The 21,972-nt window shown below is 42.7% G+C and overlaps 1 protein-coding gene across 2 annotated transcripts in view; it reads left to right on the forward strand.

Moving 5' to 3' along the window:
* Window positions 1-21,972, forward strand: part of CRYBG2 (crystallin beta-gamma domain containing 2) — a 387,765-nt gene that overhangs the window by 224,124 nt on the left and 141,669 nt on the right. The window contains exon 3 of one of the 2 annotated variants that reach the window (XM_069756757.1): window positions 14,790-16,177. In XM_069756757.1, the coding sequence (XP_069612858.1) occupies window positions 14,790-16,177 (1,388 nt within the window). Of the gene's footprint in view, window positions 1-14,789; window positions 16,178-16,557; window positions 16,670-21,972 lie in introns of those variants that run through there. The other variant, XM_069756758.1, reaches the window with a different exon arrangement.

A 21,972-nucleotide genomic window follows, 5' to 3' on the forward strand; every position in this document is an offset into this window, starting at 1 on the left:
ATGTTTTGCTGCAATGTGGTTTTTCTGTGGACAATTCAATAAACCACTACATTTTTCATGAGAATATCATGACATTTTTCTTTAAGAGTAAGCACCTGGTGAATAGTCCTGATTAAATAAATGTGCGAAATAAGCATATTTAACACTTGAAAACAAGCATTATGTAAAAGCATGTTCACACTGGCCTTGGAAACAAACAAAACCAAAGACAAACAATATCTGCATGTACTTTAACCCCTTTCTGACCTTAGATATACTATCTCGTCGAGGTGACCTGGGCCTATCCGACCCTCGACGGGATAGTACGTCATATGCGATCAGCTGCGCTCACATGATCAAACATGATCGCAGCGTTTCGGCAGCATAAGGAAGCATCGCGCAGGGAGGGGGCTCCCTGCGTGCTTCCCTGAGACCCACGGAGCAACGCGATGTGTGTTGTGAATTCCGCTCTTGGGCTCCCTCCGGTGGTTGTAAGTGGCACTTTTGTGAGTTCTGCTCTTGGGCTCCCTCTTGTGGTTTCTAGTGGTATGGCTGCTCCTTGGAGTTAGCTGTCATCAGCTGCCTCCACTTATCGTCTCTTCTGCTCGGCTATTTAAGTCTGGCTCTATCTTCAGCCAGTGCCACTTGTAAATGGTTCCTGGTTGGATTCACATCTCTTTGGAGTTCCCCGTTATCCTGACCAGTTCAGCTAAGCTAAGTTTTTGCTTGCCCTTTTCTGTCCATAGATTGTGGACTTATCCATTCTGTGCTTTCTATGTTTGTCCAGCTTATCAGTGTGAATCAATTCTGTCTTGCTGGAAGCTCTGGGAGGCAGATTTGCCCTCCACACCTTTAGTCAGGTGTGGAGATTTTTTGTAAACTCTGCGTGGATTTTTGTAGTGTTTTATACTGACCGCACAGTATTCCATCCTGTCCTATCTATTTAGTTAGACTGGCCTCCTGTGCTCATACTGGCTTCATTCTGTGTATGTCTTTTCCCTCTCCACTCACAGTCATTATTTGTGGGGGCTAATCTATCCTTTGGGGATTTTCTCTGAGGCAAGATAGCTTTCCTGCTTCTATCTTTAGGGGTAGTTAGCTCTTAGGCTGTGACGAGATGCCTAGGGAGAGTTAGGAGCATTCCACGGCTACTTCTAGTGTTGTGTTGAGCTTAGGGACTGCGGTCAGTACAGTAAACCACTTCCTTCAGAGCTCGTTCCATGTTGCTCCTAGACCACCGTATCATAACAGTACAAGTGGCCAAAAATGAATTAAATGCATCTCAAAAGAAGGTTCTGAACCATTTTTCTTTCTGTGCTCTAGTTCGTCTTTTTTTTTTTTCTTTTCCTCTTGATATCTGGGTGGTTCAGGATATATGCTTTGGCATGGATGTTCAGGGTTTGTTTTCTCGTGTGGATCAACTTACTGCAAGAGTACAGTGTATCCAGGACTATGTTGTCCAGATCCAAGTTTTTGAACTTTAAATATAACTGCAAATTGTTTTTTGCTTTGAAACCCCATTCTTCTGGTGATCCCAGTCAGCAAGTAAAAATCATCATATCCTTGCTGCGTGGTGACCCTCAAGACTGGGCTTTTTCTCTTGAAACAGGGGATCCGGCATTATTGAATGTAAATGCATTTTTTCAAGCGCTCGGATTATTGTATGACGAACCTAATTCTGTGGATCATGCAGAAAAAACCCTGTTGGCCTTGAGTCAAGTTCAGGAAGCGGCAGAATTATACTGCCAGAAATTTCGGAAATGGTCTGTGCTCACTAAATGGAATGAAGAGGCTCTGGCTGCTATTTTCAGAAAAGGTCTTTCTGAAACCCTTAAAGATGTTATGGTGGGCTTTCCTACGCCTGCCGGTTTGAGCGAATCTATGTCTCTAGCCATTCAGATTGATCGGCGTCTGCGCGAGCGCAAAGCTGTGCACCATATGGCAGTATCCTCTGAGCAGAGTCCTGAACCTATGCAATGTGATATGATTTTGACTAGAATAGAACGGCAGGAATTCAGACGTCAGAATAGGCTGTGTTTTTACTGTGGTGATTCGGCTCATGTTATCTCTGATTGCCCTAAGCGTACTAAGAGAGTCGCTAGGTCTGTTACCATTAGTACTATACAGCCTAAATTTCTCTTATCTGTGACCCTGATTTGCTCATTGTCGTCCTTTTCTGTCATGGCATTTGTGGATTCAGGCGCTGCCCTGAACTTAATGGACTTAGAATTCGCCAGGCGCTGTGGTTTTTCCTTGCAGCCTTTGCAGAGCCCTAATCCTTTGAGGGGCATTGATGCTACACCCTTGGCCAAGGATAAACCTCAGTACTGGACACAGATGACTATGTACATGGCTCCTGCACATCAGGAAGATTGCCGTTTTCTGGTGTTGCATAACCTGCATGATGTTGTTGTACTGGGATTTCCATGGTTACAGGAACATAATCCGGTGCTGGATTGGAAAACTATGTCGGTGACTAGTTGGGGTTGTCGAGGAGTACATAGTGACGTTCCTTTGATGTCAATTTCCTCTTCCCCCTCTTCTGAGGTCCCTGAGTTTTTGTCTGATTTCCAGGATGTATTTTATGAGCCCAAGTCCAGTTCCCTTCCTCCGCACAGGGACTGTGATTGTGCTATTAACTTGATTCCTGGTTGTAAGTTCCCTAAGGGCCGACTTTTCAATCTGTCTGTGCCAGAGCATGCCGCCATGCGGAGCTATGTTAAGGAATCTTTGGAGAAAGGGCATATTCGGCCCTCTTCGTCACCATTGGGAGCGGGTTTCTTTTTTGTTGCTAAGAAGGATGGCTCCTTGAGACCCTGTATTGATTATCATCTTCTTAATAAGATCACGGTCAAATTCAAATATCCCTTGCCTTTGCTTTCTGATTTGTTTGCTCAGATTAAGGGGGCTAGTTGGTTTACTAAGATTGACCTCCGAGGGGCATATAATCTTGTTGGTATTAAACAGGGTGATGAATGGAAAACTGCATTTAATACACCCGAAGGCCATTTTGAATACCTTGTGATGCCATTTGGGCTCTCTAATGCTCCGTCTGTGTTCCAGTCTTTCATGCATGATATTTTCCGCAATTATCTTGATAAATTCATGGTCGTATATTTGGATGATATTTTGATTTTTTCCGATGATTGGGAGTCTCATGTGAAGCAGGTCAGGATGGTGTTCCAGATCCTTCGTGATAATGCTTTGTTTGTGAAGGGGTCTAAGTGCCTATTCGGAGTTCAGAAGGTCTCTTTTTTGGGTTTTATTTTTTCTCCCTCGTCTATAGAAATGGATCCTGTTAAGGTCCAAGCGATTCATGACTGGATCCAACCCACATCTGTGAAGGGTCTTCAAAAATTTTGGGGTTTTGCTAATTTCTATCGCTGTTTCATTGCCAACTTTTCCAGTGTGGTTAAGCCCCTTACTCATTTGACGAAGAAAGGCGCTGATGTGACGAATTGGTCCTCTGAGGCTGTTGAGGCCTTTCAGGAGCTTAAACGCCGATTTACTTCTGCCCCTGTGTTCCGTCAACCGGATGTTTCTCTTCCTTTTCAGGTTGAGGTTGATGCTTCTGAGATTGGGGCAGGGGCCGTTTTGTCTCAGAGGGAGTCTGATGGTTCTTTGATGAAACCATGTGCTTTTTTTTCCAGAAAGTTTTCGCCTGCGGAACGCAATTATGATGTCGGCGATCGGGAGTTGTTGGCTATGAAGTGGGCGTTTGAGGAGTGGCGACATTGGCTTGAGGGAGCTAAACACCGTGTTGTGGTCCTGACCGATCATAAGAATCTGATTTACCTCGAGTCGGCCAGGCGGCTGAATCCTAGACAGGCTCGATGGTCCCTGTTTTTCTCCCGTTTTGATTTTGTGGTCTCGTATCTTCCGGGATCTAAGAATGTTAAGGCTGATGACCTCTCTAGGAGTTTTTCGCCTGATTCTCCTGGAGTCCTTGAGCCGGTTGGCATTATTAAGGAGGGGTGATTCTTTCTGCTATCTCCCCTGATTTGCAGTGGGTGCTTCAGGAATTTCAGGCTGATAGGCCTGACCGCTGTCCAGTGGGGAAGCTGTTTGTTCCTGATAGATTAACAAGTAAGGTAATTTCTGAGGTTCATTGTTCAGTGTTGGCTGGGCATCCTGGGATTTTTGGTACCAGAGATTTGGTTGCTACGTCCTTTTGGTGGCCTTCCTTGTCGCGCGATGTGCGTGCTTTTGTGCAGTCCTGTGGGACTTGCGCCCGGGCCAAGCCTTGCTGTTCCCGCGCTAGTGGGTTGTTTTTGCCTTTGCCGGTCCCTGAGAGGCCCTGGACGCATATTTCCATGGATTTTATTTCGGATCTTCCTGTTTCCCAGAAGATGTCTGTTATCTGGGTTGTTTGTGACCGGTTCTCTAAAATGGTCCATCTGGTACCTTTGCCTAAGTTGCCTTCCTCCTCAGATCTGGTTCCATTATTTTTTCAGCATGTGGTTCGTTTGCATGGCATTCCGGAGAATATTGTGTCTGACAGAGGTTCTCAGTTTGTCTCTAGATTTTGGCGGGCCTTTTGTGCAAGGATGGGCATTGATTTGTCTTTTTCTTTGGCGTTTCATCCTCAGACTAATGGCCAAACTGAGCGAACTAATCAGACCTTGGAGACCTATTTGAGATGCTTTGTGTCTGCTGATCAGGATGATTGGGTGTCTTTCTTGCCGTTGGCCGAGTTTGCCCTTAATAATCGGGCTAGTTCGGCTACTTTGGTTTCACTTTTCTTTTGTAATTTTGGTTTTCATCCTGGTTTTTCTTCTGGGCAGGTTGAACCTTCTGATTGTCCTGGTGTTGATTCTGTGGTGGACAGGCTGCAGCAGATTTGGACTCATGTGGTGGACAATTTGACGTTGTCTCAGGAAAAGGCTCAACGTTTTGCCAACCGCCGTCGGTGTGTTGGTCCCCGGCTTCGTGTGGGGGATTTGGTTTGGTTGTCTTCTTGTCATGTTCCTATGAAGGTTTCTTCTCCTAAGTTTAAGCCTCGGTTTATTGGTCCTTATAAAATTTCTGAAATTATTAATCCGGTGTCTTTTCGTTTGGCTCTTCCTGCCTCTTTTGCCATTCATAATGTTTTCCATAGATCTTTGTTGCGGAGATATGTGGTGCCCGTTGTTCCCTCGGTTGACCCTCCTGCCCCGGTGTTGGTTGAGGGAGAGTTGGAATATGAGGTTGAGAAGATTTTGGATTCTCGTTTTTCGAGGCGGAGGCTTCAGTATCTTGTCAAGTGGAAGGGTTATGGCCAGGAGGATAATTCTTGGGTTGTTGCCTCCGATGTCCATGCCACCGATTTGGTTCGTGCTTTACACTTGGCTCGTCCTGATCGGCCTGGGTGCTCTGGTGAGGGTTCGGTGACCCCTCCTCAAGGGGGGGTACTGTTGTGAGTTCTGCTCTTGGGCTCCCTCTTGTGGTTTCTAGTGGTATGGCTGCTCCTTGGAGTTAGCTGTCATCAGCTGCCTCCACTTATCGTCTCTTCTGCTCGGCTATTTAAGTCTGGCTCTATCTTCAGCCAGAATCCTGGTTGGATTCACATCTCTTTGGAGTTCCCTGTTATCCTGACCAGTTCAGCTAAGCTAAGTTTTTGCTTGCTCTTTTCTGTCCATAGATTGTGCACCTATCCATTCTGTGCTTTCTATGTTTGTCCAACTTATCAGTGTGAATTAATTCTGTCTTGCTGGAAGCTGTGGGAGGCAGATTTGCCCTCCACACCTTTAGTCAGGTGTGGAGATTTTTTGTAAACTCTGCGTGGATTTTTGTAGTGTTTTATACTGACCGCACAGTATTCCATCCTGTCCTATCTATTTAGTTAGACTGGCCTCCTGTGTTCATACTGGTTTCATTTTGTGTATGTCTTTTCCCTCTCCACTCACAGTCATTATTGGTGGGAGGCTAATCTATCCTTTGGGGATTTTCACTGAGGCAAGATAGCTTTCCTGCTTCTATCTTTAGGGGTAGTTAGCTCTTAGGCTGTGACGAGATGCCTAGGGAGAGTTAGGAGCATTCCACGGCTACTTCTAGTGTTGTGTTGAGCTTAGGGACTGCGGTCAGTACAGTTACCACTTCCTTCAGAGCTCGTTCCATGTTGCTCCTAGACCACCGTATCATAACAGTTGTGATCGCGTTGCTCTGAGGGTCTCCTACCTCCTCCTCCCTGCAGGCCCGGATCCAAAATGGCCGTGGGGGGCCTTCCGGGTCCTGCAGGGAGGTGGATTCCAAGCGCCTGCTGAGAGCAGGCGCCGGGGAGCCTCCCTGCAGTGACCGTCAGACAGTGCATTGCAAAGTGTCAGACTGGGGCAATGTAAAGAAGTAAAAAAATTTACAAGTGTAAAAAAAAAATCCTAAATAAAGAAAAAAATATATATTGTTCCAATAAATACATTACTTTGTCTAGATAAAAAAAAAACAATAAAATTACACATATTTAGTATTGCCACGTCCGTAATAACCCAACCTATAAAATTGTCCCACTAGTTAACCCTTTCAGTGATCATAAAAAAAAAACGAGGCAAAAAACAACACTTTATTATCATACCGACGAAAAAAAAGTGGAATAACACGCGATCAAAAAAACTGATATAAATAACAATGGTACCGCTGAAAACGTCATCTTGTCCCGCAAAAAAACGAGCCGCCATACAGCATCACAGCAAAAAATAAGTCATAGTCCTCAGAATAAAGCGATGCAAAAATAATTATTTTTTTATATAAAATAGGTTTTATCGTATAAAAGTACCAAAACATAAAAACATGATATAATTGAGGTATCGATGTAATCGTACTGACCCGAAGAATCAAACTACTTTATCAATTTTATCAAACGTGGAATGGTATAAACACCCCACCCCCCAAAAGAAATTCACGAATTGCTGGGTTTTGTTCATTCTGCCTCACAAAAATCGGAATAAAAAGCGATCAAAAAATGTAACGTGCCTGAAAATGGTACCAATAAAAACGTCAACTCGTCCCGCAAAAAGCAAGACATCACATGAGTCTGTGGACCAAAATATGGAAAAATAAATAGCTCTCAAATTGTGGAGACGCAAAAACTATTTTTTGCAATAAAAAGCGTCTTTTAGTGTGTGGCAGCTGCCAATCATAAAAATCTGCTAAAAAATCTGCTATAAAAGTAAATCAAACCCCCCTTCATCACCCCCTTAGTTAGAAAAAAATAATAAAATTTTAAAAATGTATTTATTTCCATTTTCCCATTAGGGTTAGGGTTGGGGCTAAAGTTAGGGTTGGGGCTAAAGTTAGGGTTAGGGCTACAGTTAGGGTTGGGGCTACAGTTTGGGTTGAGGCTACAGTTATGGTTAGGGTTGGGGAAACAGATAGGGTTAGGGTTGGGGCAACGGTTAGGGTTGGGGGCTACAGTTAGGGTTGGGGCTATAGTTGGGGTTAGGGTTGGGGCTAAAGTTTGGGTTTGGGTTGGGGCTAAAGTTAGGGTTAGGGTTTGGGCTAAAGTTAGGTTTGGGATTAGGGTTAGTGTTGGGATTAGGGTTGGGGCTACAGTTAGGGTTGGGGCTAAAGTTAGGGTTGGGGCTAAAGTAAGGGTTAGGGTTGGGGCTAAAGTTAGGGTTTGAGCTACAGTTAGGGTTTGAGCTACAGTTAGGGTTGGGTCTAAAGTTAGGGTTGGGGCTAAAGTTAGGGTTTGGATTACATTTACGATTGGGATTAGGGTTAGGGGTGTGTCAGGGTTAGGGGTGTGGTTAGGGTTATGGTTGGGATATGGGTTAGGGGGGTGTTGGAGTTAAGGGTGTGGTTAGGGATGGGATTAGGGTTAGGGGTGTGTTGGGGTTAGGGATGTGGCTGGGATTAGGGTTAGGGGCATGTTCGGGTTAGGGGTGTGGTTAGGGTTATAGTTAAGGTTGGGAATAGGGTTAGGGGTGTGTTTGGGTTAGGGTTTCAGTTAGAATTGGGGGGTTTCCACTGTTTAGGTCCATCAGGGGCTCTCCAAACGCGACATGGCATCCGAGTTCAATTCCAGCCAATTCTGCGTTGAAAAAGTAAAAGAGTGCTCCTTCCCTTCCGAGCTCTCCCGTGCGCCAAAACGGGTTTACCCCAACATATAGAATATCAGCATACTCAGGACAAATTGGACAACAACTTTTGGTGTCCAATTTCTCTGGTTACCCTTGGGAAAATAACAATTTTGGGGGCTAAAAAAATCATTTTTGTGGGGAAAAAATGATTTTTTATTTTCATGGCTCTGCATTATAAACTGTAGTGAAACACTTGGGTTTAAAGTTCTCATAACACATCTAGATAAGTTCCATGGGGGGTCTAGTTTCCAATATGGGGTCATTTGTGGGGGGTTTCTACTGTTTAGGTACATCAGGGGCTCTGCAAACGCAATGTGATGAATGCAGACCATTCCATCTAAGTCTGCATTCCAAACAGCGCTCCTTCCCTTCCAAGCTCTGCCATGTGCCCAAACGGTGGTTCCCCCCACATATGGGGAATCAGCGTACTCAGGACAAATTGAACAACAACATTTTGGGTCCAATTTCTCCTCTTACCCTTGGTAAAATACAAAACTGGGGGCTAAAATATAATTTTTGTGGAAAAAAAAATTTTTTTAATGGCTCTGCGTTATAAACTGCAGTGAAACACTTGGGGGTTCAAAGTACTCACAACACATGTAGATAAGTTCCTTGGGGGGGTCCAGTTTCCAATATGGGGGTCACTTGTGGGGGGTTTCTACTGTTTAGGTACATCAGGGTCTTTTTAAACACAATTTGACGTCTGCAGACAATTCCATCTAAATCTGCATTCCAAATCACGCGACTTCCCTTCCAAGGTCTGCCATGCACCCAAACAGTAGTTTTCTCCAACATGTGGGGTATCAGCGTACTCAGGACAAATTGTAAAACAACTTTTGGGGTCCAATTTCTCCTTTTACCCTTCAGAAAATACAAAACTGGTGGCTAAAAAATAATTATTGTGGAAAAAAAAGATTTTATTTTCACAGCTCTGCGTTATAAACTGTAGTGAAACACTTGGTTCAAAGTGCTCACCACACACCTAGATAAGTTCCTTAGGGGGTCTACTTTCCAAAATGGTGTCAGTTGTGGGAGGTTTCAATGCTTAGGCACATCAGGGGCTCTCCAAACGCACATGGCGTCCCATCTCATTTCCAGTGAATTTTGCATTGGAAAGTCAAACGGCGCTCCTTCCCTTACGAGCTCTGCCATGTGCCCAACAGTGGTTTACCCCCACATATGGGGTATCAGCGTACTCAGGACAAATTGTACAACAACTTTTGGGGTCCAATTTCTCTTGTTACCTTCGGTAAAATAAAACAAATTGGAGCTAAAAAAAATTTTTGTGAAAAAAAAGTTAGATGATCATTTTTTTTAAACATTCCAAAGATTCCTGTGAAACACCTGAAGGGTTAATAAACTTCTTGAATGTGGTTTTGAGCACCTTGTGGGGTGCAGATTTTAGAATGGTGTCACCCTTGGGTATTTTCTATCATATAGACCCCTCAAAGTGACTTCAAATGTGATGCAGTCCCTAAATAAAATGGTGTTGTAAAAATGAGAAATTGCTGATCAACTTTTAACCCTTATACCTCCCTAACAAAAAAAATGTTTGTTCCAAAATTGTGCTGATGTAAAGTAGACATGTGGGAAATGTTTCTTATTAAGTATTTTGTGTAACATATCTCTGTGATTTAAGGGCATAAAAATTCAAAGTTGGAAAATTGCGAAAATTTTCAATTTTTTTGCCAAATTTCCATTTTTTCAGAAATAAACGCAGGTAATATCAAAGAAATTTTACAACTATCATGAAGTACAATATGTCGCGAGAAAACAGTGTCAAAATCACTGGGATCCGTTGAAGAGTTCCAGAGTTATAATCTCATAAAGGGACAGTGGTCAGAATTGTAAAGATTGGCCCGGTCATTAACGTGCAAACCACCCTTGGGGGTAAAGGGGTTAATGAAAATAAATAAGTAGAAAAGCAAGTGCATTAAATTATTAACATAGGGTGCTTAGTAAACACTGCCATCACGGCAAGGTGTACCCAATTGGGACAGTAACTACACTCTCTAATGTTAAAACCTACCTAGTGTGAATAGTGGCAGAGAATCACAGGGTCCTCAAACAAGTGTAGCAAAATCTGCACTGTAGGGCTATGTTTCCACGGTCAGAAAACGTAGCATTTTGGATGCAGCGGATATCCTGCTCCACCCAAAGCGCCACCCCCCCCCCCCCTTTGTACGCGCGGTTATTCTGCTTGTGTTTATTGAACACAGGCGGAATCACCGCATCCTATACATAGGACTGTTGTCTCCGCAAGATAAATAGACATGCTGTGGTCTAGAAAGACACGCCGCATGTGCGTAAACGCAGGGCCGCTGGATGCGGCCGTGCTCACATATTGGAGACGGGATTTAATAAAATCCCCTCCACTATGCTGTAACATCTGGACGCTGCGGATTGGACGCTGCGGCTGTACGCAGCATCCAATCCGCAGCAAATCCTGAAGGAATCCGCCACGTGGAAACATACCCTAATATGGCGTTTTGAGCTTTGCACTGTGTATCAATAGTAGTTTTCCATGACATATGGGCTATCAGTGAACTCAGGAGAAATTGGATAACAAATTTTGGCATCCATTTTCTCCTGTTACCCTTGTGTAATTACAAAAATTTGGAGCTAAAAAAAGATTTTTGTGGGAATTTTTTTTTTTATATATTTCACGTCTTAATTTTATAACTTCTGTGAAGCACCTGTGGGTTCAAGATATTCAATACTCATCTAGATAAGTTCCCTAAGGGGTCTAGTTTCCAAAATAATGTCACTTGTGGGGGTTTCCGCTGTTTAGGCACATCAGGGGCTCTCCAAACGCGAAATGGCATCCGCTAATTATTACAGCAAATTTTACATTCAAAAAGTCAAATGGCGCTCCTCCCCTTCCGAGCCCTGCCGTGCACCCCAACAGTTGTTTTCCTCCACATATGGGGTATCTGTGCCCTGAGGAGAAATTGTAATAAATTGTATGGAGCAAGTTCTCCTGTTACCCTTATGAAAATGCAAAATTTGAAGCTAAAAAAGATTTATCTGGATAAAAAAAAAAGTGTTTTTTTTTAAATTTTCACGGCTTAACATTATAAACTTCTGTGAAGCACCTGTGGTTTCAAGGGGTTCAATACACATCTACCGTAGATAAATTCCCTAAGGGGTCTACTTTCCAAAATGGTTTCATTGTGTGAGGTTTCCACCGTATAAGCACATCAGGGACGCTCTAAATGTGAGATGGCATTCGCTAATTATTTCAGCAAATTTTACATTCAAAAAGTCAAATGGCACTCCTTCCCTTCCAAGCCCTACTGCGTGCCCAAACAGTAGACTTTTACCACATATGGGGTATCGGCATGCTCAGGAGAATTTGCACAACAAAATTTATGGTCCATTTTACACAGTTACCCTTGCAAAATTTAAAAAAAAATAGGTCTAAAGGAAAATTTTTGTGAAAGAAATGTAACTGTTTATTTTTTCCTTCTACATTCTAAAAATTCCTGTAAAGCACCTGAAGGGTTAATAAACTTCTTGAATGTGGTTTTGAGTAACTTGAGGGGTGCAGTTTTTTTTAGAATGGTGTCACTTTTGGGTATTTTCTGTCTTATAGGTGTTAGGGCTAGTGGAACGCACCGAGTAAATATAGATGTTTTATTGAAATTGATGCGTTCACAGCCCGGGGTCCACCGTGCAGGAGAAACTGCTGCTAGCAAACGGTGGAACTATATGGCGGTATGAACTAACTCTGTTATTTCACAGAGTAGCCGTGAAAGCAAAGCACTGCGCCCTGTTAGACTACACAGAGGCACAGGCTAACAACCCAACTGAGAGCAGTCAGTAGTCATGCATGCACACAAATCTCCTCGCCGGAGGTGCCAGCATTCTAGGGGCTTATTTCAGCCATGTCCCTGAATACATACACACACAATCTCCTCGCTGGAGGTGCCAGCATTTTAGGGGCTTATTTCAGCCGGCTCCCTGAACACAAACTTACATGACCATACTTACATGACCCCCAGAAGAAGGCTGATTGCCGAAACGTGCGTAGGGGCAGGCGTCGGCACCCACCGGAGGTATCTACTTACAGATTGATATAGGTAACTGCTCTTGGAGGTTCTCTATGATTAGTGATTCTTTTTGATATCATGCTTACAGACCTACCATGTGCACCATTTTGGTCCATTTAGTTTTCTGTGAAGTGCCTCTTTATTGAGTATGGTGGGTTCCTGCGCCGTTTTTGGTTTCCCACTCTGTGACACCTACCAGGTTTAGTATTTTGTTGTTTGGTATGTTACTGTTTTTGTGTTTTTTCTTTAATAAATTTTGTATTTTTTATACTTTGTTCTTGTGTACATTTTTTTATCGGATTTTCATACTTTTCTGTACTGAACAGTTATTGTGTCCATCTAATGGGTAAAATAGGATTAGAGCTAGGTTATTATCATGGTTTAATTAGATCTTTATTTGGTATGTGTATACCCCTATTTTTATTGACCCGATTCCTTCTGTTTTCATGACCATACTGGCGCAAAGTACATAACATAGAAAGATACTAGCGCATGGCCAATCGGCCATGCGAGCCTTAAATAGTTGCAGCACGTACAGGACCTTCCTAGAAAGACCAATGAGAGGCTGCCACAGAGCCTGAGCACCTACAGGACCTTCCTGTAGGACCAATGGCTTTAGCTGCAGTATCTAAACATGTGACCCTCGATTTCCACTGAGAGATCTTACTGTGGGCATGCTCAGAACGAGAAAAGCAGGACTTAGTCTCAGAAGCATCTGCTCGCCGCTGCCCATCACTGACTTCAATGGCAGAAGCAGGAAAAGCAGGAGTAACTCTTTGTATAGAGTCAGACTGAGCGAGACGCTGGGAATGACTTCTCCGCTGAGCAGGCTCCACTGTGGCAGGAGGAGAATGGGAGACCGCAGCGGAGATGGCCCGAGATTTCCCTTGTGCAGAGGCGGGAACTTGACCCCTAACAATAGCCCCCTCAAAGATTGACTTCAAATGTGAGGTGGTCCCTAAAAAAAATGGTTTTGTAAATTTTGTTTAAAAAATGAGAAATCGCTGGTCAACTTTTAACCCTTATAACTTCTTAACACAAAAAATATGTTTCCAAAATTGTGCTGATGTAAAGTAGAGATGTGGAAAATGTTATTTGTAAACTATTTTCTGTGACATATCTGATTTAAGGACATAAAAATTAAAAGTTTTATAGTTGCGAAATTTTTGCCAAATTTCTGTTTTTTTCACAAATAAATGCAAGTCATATCAAAGAAATTTTACCCCTATCATGAAGTACAATATGTCACCAGAAAATATTCTCAGAATCAGTGAGATCCACTGAAGTGTTCTAGAGTTATGACCTCATAAAGTGACAGTGGTCAGAACTGTAAAAATTGGTTTGGTCAGGAATGTGAAAACAGGTTTGGGGCGAAGGGGTTAAGGAGTTAACCTACATTTCATAACGTTTTTTCCTCAGGTTATGGTCACATTTACCTTTAGATATTTAGGTTGTCTGATCCCTTTTAGGAACAGACAAATGGAATTAATGTCAAAAACAGATCTGTCGCATAATTAATGCATACAGAAGCCGAGGGACCTCATTGATTATCATGCAATCCATTTGGGTTTTGTTATTTGTCAGTTTTGTGTTGTATAAATTCATAACAGAACCCAAATTGACTACATATTAATAATTAGGTCCCCTTCTAATTCAGTGAGTTAATTTTGACATTAAGGCCTGAGTCACACTACCGTACAACATCCGAGTGCAATGCGAGTGAAAATCGCATTGCACTAGGACGAATGTTATTCAATGATGCAATCGAGATCAGCGTTTTTTTTTTCTCATACGTATTCGGCATGCATGCAAAATCACAGCATGCTGCGATTGTTCGTGTATATCCTTTGAGACTCGCCAATGCAAACCTTTGGGTGCGATAAAAACTCGAACGCCAGACGGACTATCCGTATAGTGTGCGACAAATACGTACACTTTTTCCTGAAGCCAGGAAATTGCATCAGCCAAGAACAGGAAGCTTGGCATGCAGATTATCCTGGCAAACAATAAAAAATCCAGGAACAAGCCTCCACGGATCAACAATCCCCAAAACGTTGAGACAAGACCCAATGTAAATGAACCCGCTGTGTTTAAGGATAGCCAGTCGCACATGTTTTTCACAAACCAGGAAGAGCAAGACACCAGCAGGGCCTCTTTTTGAAAGATTTGAGGAGTAAACTTCTTGTGGACAGAATATATGGCCTGCTTGATTAGGTTTTTATTCATTTCAGACTATTGAGCCAGTTATTTAAAAGGATGACACACTGGGGAAACGTGAGAAATGTAAAGCCATACGGATGTCATACGGATAAGTGGCTGAGAAAATATTACATCATCACATTGCAAATGCATGACACACAGATTACCATACGGAGAACACTTGTGCGCCTCTCGGCAGTGAGAATCGGAACGATTTTTTTATTCCTTTAGTGTGACTCCAGCTTATTTCTGTGTGTTCCTAGAACAGAGCAAAGATAATGTTCAAATGGAAATGTGAACATTGCCTTTCTCAGGTGTGGTGGCATTTCTCTGTTTTCAGCCACCTTTTTATTTTGCTAAGAAAGTGCATCAATATTGGTGTTTGATTTACTTTCTCAGATAATGGGCTCTGTTCTAACTTCTCTATTACTATTATATGGCCATTTATGCATTTTGAGTAAAAATGCTCTGTTTTTACACTTTTTTCTTTTCATCTCTTTTTCAGACTCGTTCACTTAGTTACTCGGAGTTGGAGTTTCCAGGGCCTAGCTTTCTTCAGAGGTTTGGAAGTCTGACCTGGCGCAAGAAAAGGTTTAACACCTTTGAATATAGCAATGCTTCCCCTAATATTTCAAGCCCAACAGAATTGCAGTGGTCTGTGGGACGATTGGAAAGACCAGTTGTGGGAAGTGAACTGGATTTGGAAAGGAGACATCCTAAGTCCTGCATTGTTCAATATCCTTTTGCTCAGAGCACCCCTAAAATTTTTGAACATTGTTCTAAGAGAGAGCAAATGAATCTGGAGATGTCAACATCATTTGATTTTATAACTGCTGATGATGGAAACAACAGCCCAATCCCAGCGTCCACAAAAGGGAAAAATGTTCAGCTGCCATTTGCCTTTCCAGAAAGACTAGAAGGAGAAGATGAAGATTCACTTCCATGTTGGGCAGAGAGTGTACTGAATGACTATATGTCACAAGACCAGCAAACGCCAGGTTCACCAATTTATCCTCTGTCTGGAGACTCTCAGACTTTAGAGGTTATAGACCAGTGTGAAGACCCTGACCAATATCGAAGCCCTATTTATTATCGCATGCTATCAAAGAATCTCATGCTAGAAGAATCATTTATTAAAGAATCCAAAGTAAAAAACAGTCTAACACAGAAGAAAGCTAAGACTAAGGCTTACAAAAGCAAAAAAAAAGAAGATACTGAAATGATTACAAAACACATACCTTGCTATAACAGCATCCTTTCTCAAGATGCAGCACAAATCAAAACAGACCAAACATGTGTTAACCTATCTCCAGAAGAATCACAAAATAGTTCACCCAGTTCTCAGGAATTATTAAGATTACATACAGAATTTGCAAAGCTAGGCGGCAATCGAACCTCTTTAGCGCATACAAATGATATAACAAAATATGGATTGCAAAAAGAGACCAAAGAGCTGCAGGGCCCAATTGAAGACCAGACACAAAATCAGCACAGAGAGTTTCTAGAGCATGAAATAGTGCAGAATCTGTCTGATTCCCCTACAGTACCCCTTTCACCACCAATGAAACATGACTTAAAATCACAGGCATCACCAAATACAGCCAGAATGAGGTTTGAAGTTATAATTACCATGACTAAAGAAGAAAAAGAGCAAGCCCAATTACAAAGGCTGGCACAAGAGATGGTGAAAGCCGATGAACTTGTTGGACAAGATCTGGGGATGTCACCTTCATTGGAATCTCAGGCATCTGGCTGCCATAGGGCGGGTCTTACAGAAGTGACAGCTCAGGATATTTCAGAAACATCAGAGCAGACTGAAAAGAATACAACACAGGAGGAGGAGATCCCAGAGAAGAAGGGAGGAGAAACTCCTAAGGGGGCACAACTGGACAGGTGAGCAGTGGATGCCAGTGGGCAAGGTATCCTAAATGGTGGGAGCAATTGGAGAGAAATACTGACAACATATCATGACAGCTAAAGTCATAGCAAATCCACAGAAAACTAATTGCATATTTTGTCCCTGGAATTACAAAAAAAATAAATAGGATAATAAGAAATTGTGCATCCTAAAAGTGAGTAAAACTTGTTGTTTAAGTATCTTTACGGTTCAATGTATCAAATGAAATCATGAATGTTGTGACATATCTTTTGTAAAATGCGGTGATTTTGTCATTCTTACCACACATATAGGTTTGGTTCTGGGTCTGAACTCTGTATTCTACTCGTCACATCATACAATACAAAGTTCAGTATGGGGAGGGGTAGAGGAGAGTAGGGAAGAACTGCAGATAATATGTAGCACAGGAGTGGCCCAGCTTTACCTGTATTGCCATCACTGCCTCAACTAAGTGTTCTTCAGGCGAAAAAAGAAAACCAGAGATCTCAGTGAGTAATTTAGTTATATATTCATAGATATAAGTATATTAAATATTCATGTAGACTATGTATGATAGATATGGAGATATTATACATCTATTTTCCTTGTTATCATATTGTATACATGAATACAGTAAGATTAGGTGAGAGGCTGTACAAATAGAAGAATTTGTTAGGTTTCAGGTTTGACGCCAGTAAATAATTTAACACAAGATTCTATGGAGGAAATGAACTGAGCACTTTTTCATTGCCTCCGAATTCCTTCATAGCAGTTGTTAACGATTTATTATTATTATTTATTTATATAGCACCATTGATTCCATGGTGCTTTACATGAGAAGGGGTTACATAGAAGTTACAGATATCACTTACAGTAAACAAACTAACAATGACAGACTGATACAGAAGGGGGAGGACCCTGCCCTTGCGGGCTTACATTCTACAGGATTATGGGGAAGGAGACAGAAGGTTGAGGGTTGCAGGAGCTCCGGTGTTGGTGAGGGGGTAGCTTCGGTAGTCATGAGGAGGCAGCTGGGTCAGTGCAGGCTGTAGGCTTTCCTGAAGAGATGGGTTTTCAGGTTCCGTCTGAAGGATCCGAATGTGGTTGATAGTCGGACGTGTTGGGGCAAAGAATTCCAGAGGATGGGGGATATTCGGGAGAAGTCTTGGAGGCGGTTAGATGAGGAGCGAATAAGTGTGGAGGAGAGAAGAAGGTCTTGGGAGGACCGGAGATCACGTGAGGGAAGATATCGGGAGATTAGTTCAGAGATATATGGAGGAGACAGGTTGTGGATGGCTTTGTAGGTCAGTATTAGTAATTTGAACTGGATATGCTGAGGGAATGGGAGCCAGTGAAGAGATTTGCAGAGGGGACAACGGAGGAGTATCGAGGAGAGAGATGAATTAGTCGGGCAGCAGAGTTAAGAAAGGACTGGAGAGGTGCAAGGGTGTTAGCAGGGAGGCCGCAGAAAAGGATGTTGCAGTAGTCAAGGCGGGAGATGATGAGGGCGTGCACAAGCATTTTAGTAGATTGACGGTTGAGGAAAGGACGGATTCTGGAGATATTTTTGAGCTGGAGGCGACAGGAGGTGGAAAGAGCTTGGATGTGCGGTTTGAAGGACAGGGCAGAGTTGAAGGTTACTCCGAGGCAGCGGACTTCCGGTACGGGGGAAAGCATGATGTCATTGATTGCGATAGATAGGTCAGGTAAGGAATATCTATGGGATGAAGGAAAGATGATGAGTTCAGATTTGTCCACCTTGAGTTTGAGGAAGCGAAAGGAGAAGAAGGAGGATATGGCTGATAGGCACTCTGGGGTTCTGGACAGCAGAGCGGTGACGTCTGGGCCAGAGAGGTAGATCTGAGTGTCATCAGCATAGAGGTGGTACTGGAATCCATGGGACTTTGAGTTGGCCCAAGCTAAGTGTATAGCGTGAGAAGAGTAGGGGTCCTAGAACAGAGCCTTGGGGGACTCCAACAGAGAGAGTGTGGGATGAGGAAGTAGTGTGGGAATGGGAGACGCTGAATGTGCGGTTGGAAAGGTACGAGGAGATCCAGGATAGGGCGAGGTCTTTGATGCCAAAGGAGGAAAGGATCTGTAGTAAGAGGCAGTGGTCAACCGTGTCGAAAGCAGAGGACAGGTCTAGAAGGAGGAGTACAGAGTATTGTCCATTAGCTTTGGCGGTAAGTAGGTCGTTAGTGATTTTGGTCAGGGCTGTCTCAGTTGAGTGATGGGGCAGAAACCAGATTGTAGATTGTCAAAGAGCAAGTTAGATGAGAGGTGGGAGGAAAGTTCAGAGTGGACGTGCTGCTCCAGGAGTTTGGAAGCGAATGAGAGCAGTGATATTGGGCGATAGCTGGAAATAGCAGTTGGATCGAGGGTTGGCTTTTTAAGGATAGGCGTGATTGTGGCATGTTTGAAAGCAGAAAGGAAGGTGCCAGAAGAAGATTTATGACATGCTATCTGTTTTTATAAAGAAAAAGCTTACCTGTAGTAGGAAAGAGCTAAACACATTAAAGAACCTCTCTTGCATTTTTTTTATTGCCCCCTGTGTTAGCAATCTGCAATATGTTTGTAGAGGGTGGATTACAATAGTTATTGGTCACCATCTTCTGCTGTTACCATCGCCGCTTCGGCATCACGTGACTGCATTTGTGACTCAGTTTCTTTTTTCTGCATTTGTGGCCTACCGACTCAGTTTCTTTTTTGTGGACCGTAGAACAAGGCTATGAGAGCCTCATTCTGAGTCTCATAGACTTACACAGAGTGGTCCTTTAAAGTTAAAGAGAACTGGCCTGTTTTTTTTCCCTCATTTTATTCCCTCTGCTCCTTTATGTATTCCCTTTTATTTATTACAGAGATATGGACTTTTTTATTTAGTGCATTTTTATGGTCTTTGCAAGGGGGGTGACTCACAGCGTAGTAGTGCAGAGCAACTTAAAGACACATCCACAGAAAATCCTGTGAGCCATGCCCCCTCGGAAGGCCATAAAACTTGGCACTATATAAAGACTCATATCTCTGGAACCGCAATGAAGATTTGCAAAAAAACAGAATGAAATATTGGTGGTGTAGGGGTTAAAGGAATCTGTCAGCAAGTTTTTGCTTTATAATGTGAAGACAGTAGGAGATAGGAGCTGAAACACATATTTCAACCTTGTGTCACTTATTAGGCTGTGTGCCCTTGCTTATTTACAATGAATGTTTTATCACCTGGAGACAATCACTGCCTTGAATTCATCTCATGTGCTTGCTAGAACAACTACACCCCCTCCTCTGGTAAGCATATTACTGTCAATAGACAATGTACATAAAGAGCTTAGTGTGGGTAATGTTAGCTTTCTGAGCATGGCTCCATCTAAAACCTCTGTGTCACTGTAAGATGCCCAAGCGAGGTAGTCGTGGGCAAGCTTCAGTCCCCACTTGCTTTGGCATCCTACAGACAACTCATGTCCCAGTTTCGGAGTGCTGCTCTTAGTGAGGTTCATCTCACTTATTTCAGGGCTATAAGCCTCTTCTGTCTCCAGAAATCCCTCTTCTGAAACCAGGGCAGCCATCAATCCAGAAAACACGCATATAGGCAGGCATATAGGCTAAGGTCCAGGGAGTTGTCATCTTTCCCACAGGTAGCGGACACAACTTCAGCCCTGGCTTTTAATATAGGTAGAACATCACTTTTACTATCTCTTCTAGTTCTAACGGATCTTCTTCTCTAGCAGTATGTTTGGAATCCATCTCACTCTGCCTCTAGAGATTTTAGTCCAGTTAGTTTTGCAGCTTTGCAGAAGGAGTGTGCCCCAACGTCTATCTACAGGTTCCAAGGCCGACAAAGGGGACTCGTGTGGAGTGGTTCTCTGGCAATCCACTTCCCCAAGGTTCTGTGCTCACGCTGTCCCTAGCAGCTCCTGTCATTGCCCTGTTACTTGTCACTGCTCAGCACTCACTGACTCTGTCACTTCCTGTCCTTGACACTAACACTCTATTCCTTTTCCCAAACTGGGCAGGCCATTACAGTTAACCCTGTCTTAGCTAAATAAAGCCTCACTGAGTGTTACCTTTTTATAACATACATGAGCATCAAATACTTTGAACCCTTTAGAATGTCAAGGAACTAATCGTCTGCCCTTCACCCATCCTACATCACAACTGCTACACCCAGAAAGTCTGATTGATACATCTTTAGAATCAAGGTCCCGCTTCTATATTATACTTTTCGCTGACGAGATAGCAAAACCCTTGTGACAAATTCCCTTTAAAAAATGAAGCAGCACTAGCCTAATAAATGTCTGGGTGCCAAGCCTCCTAGATAGTTACTAAACATCCTCAAAAAAAGAAAAAAATGTAGGCAGCTCTCTACAAAAAAGGTGCAAAAATTATAGTACTTCATTGAAAAATAAATACGGTGCTGGCAAAAATTAAGAGACAGCAGCCCAATCTCCAGACCTGAACCCCATTGAAAACCTCTGGAATGTAATCAAGAGGATGATGGATAGTCACAAGCCATCAAACAAAGAAGAACTTTCTTAATTCTTTGCGCCACAAGCAGTGTGAAAGACTGGAGGAAAGCATGCCAAGACGCATGAAAGCTGTGATCAGAAATCAATATTTTGTGGAATAACCATGATTTTTAAACTCTTCCTGAGTTAAAACATTAGTATTGTTGTTTCTAAATGATTCTGAACTTGTTTTCTCTGCATTATTTGAGGTCTGAAAGCACTGTTTATTTTTAAATATTGACCATTTCTCCTTTTCAGAAAACAAATACAAAGTATATTGCTTGGAAATTTGGAGACATGTTGTCAGAAGTTTATAGAATAAATGAACAATTTACATTTTACTCAAAAATATACTGTATTTTCTGGCGTATAAGACGACTGGGCGTATAAGACGACCCCCAACTTTTCCATATAAAATATGGAATTTGGGATATGCCCGCCGTATAAGACGGGGGTCATCTTATACGACCCAGTCATCTTATACGGTGTGTGGTTCCCAGGGTCTGGAGGAGAGGAGACTCTCCTTCAGGCCCTGGGATCCATATTCATGTAAAAAATAAAGAATAAAAATAAAAAACATAGATATACTCACCCTCGGACGGGCCCTGGATCACAGCGCTGCAAGCGTCTCCCTCTGTTCCTTAGAATGCGGTGAGTGAAGGTCCTTCGATGACGTCGCGGTCACATGTGATCCAGAGCCCGTCCGAGGGTGAGTATATCCATGTTTTTATTTTTATTCTTTATTTTTTACATGAATATGGATCCCAGGGCCTGAAGGAGAGTCTCCTCTCCTCCAGACCCTGGGAACCACACGCCGAAATGCAGGATCGCTCCCTGCACACGCCGTCCCCGGCGTATAAGACGACCCCCGACTTTTGCGACAATTTTTAGGGGTCAAAAAGTCATCTTATACGCCAGGAAATACGGTACCTATAAAGATAAAAAACAGACAAACTAAACATTTTGCAGTGGTCTCTTTTTGCCAGAGCTGTTGTTTGAAAAAATGTTTGTCACACCTGTTTCTGATCACCAAACAAATTTAAATATTAGACAATGTTAACACAAGTAAACACAAAATGCAATTTTTAAATGAAGGTCTTTATTATTAAGGGAAATAGAATTTCATTACCCCCAATAAAACATAAATTAACAGTGGATTATCATATTTTCGGGAAGCTGAGTTTACATTCCCTAGCCACACCCAGACCTGATTACTGCTACACCTGTTCTCAACCAGGAAATCACTTAAAAGGACCTGTCTGACAAAGTGAAGTAGACCAAAAGATCCTCAAAAGCCGCAATCCAAAGAAACTCTG

The sequence above is a fragment of the Ranitomeya imitator genome, chromosome 3, assembly GCF_032444005.1.
Source record: "Ranitomeya imitator isolate aRanImi1 chromosome 3, aRanImi1.pri, whole genome shotgun sequence".
Taxonomy (NCBI): domain Eukaryota; kingdom Metazoa; phylum Chordata; class Amphibia; order Anura; family Dendrobatidae; genus Ranitomeya; species Ranitomeya imitator.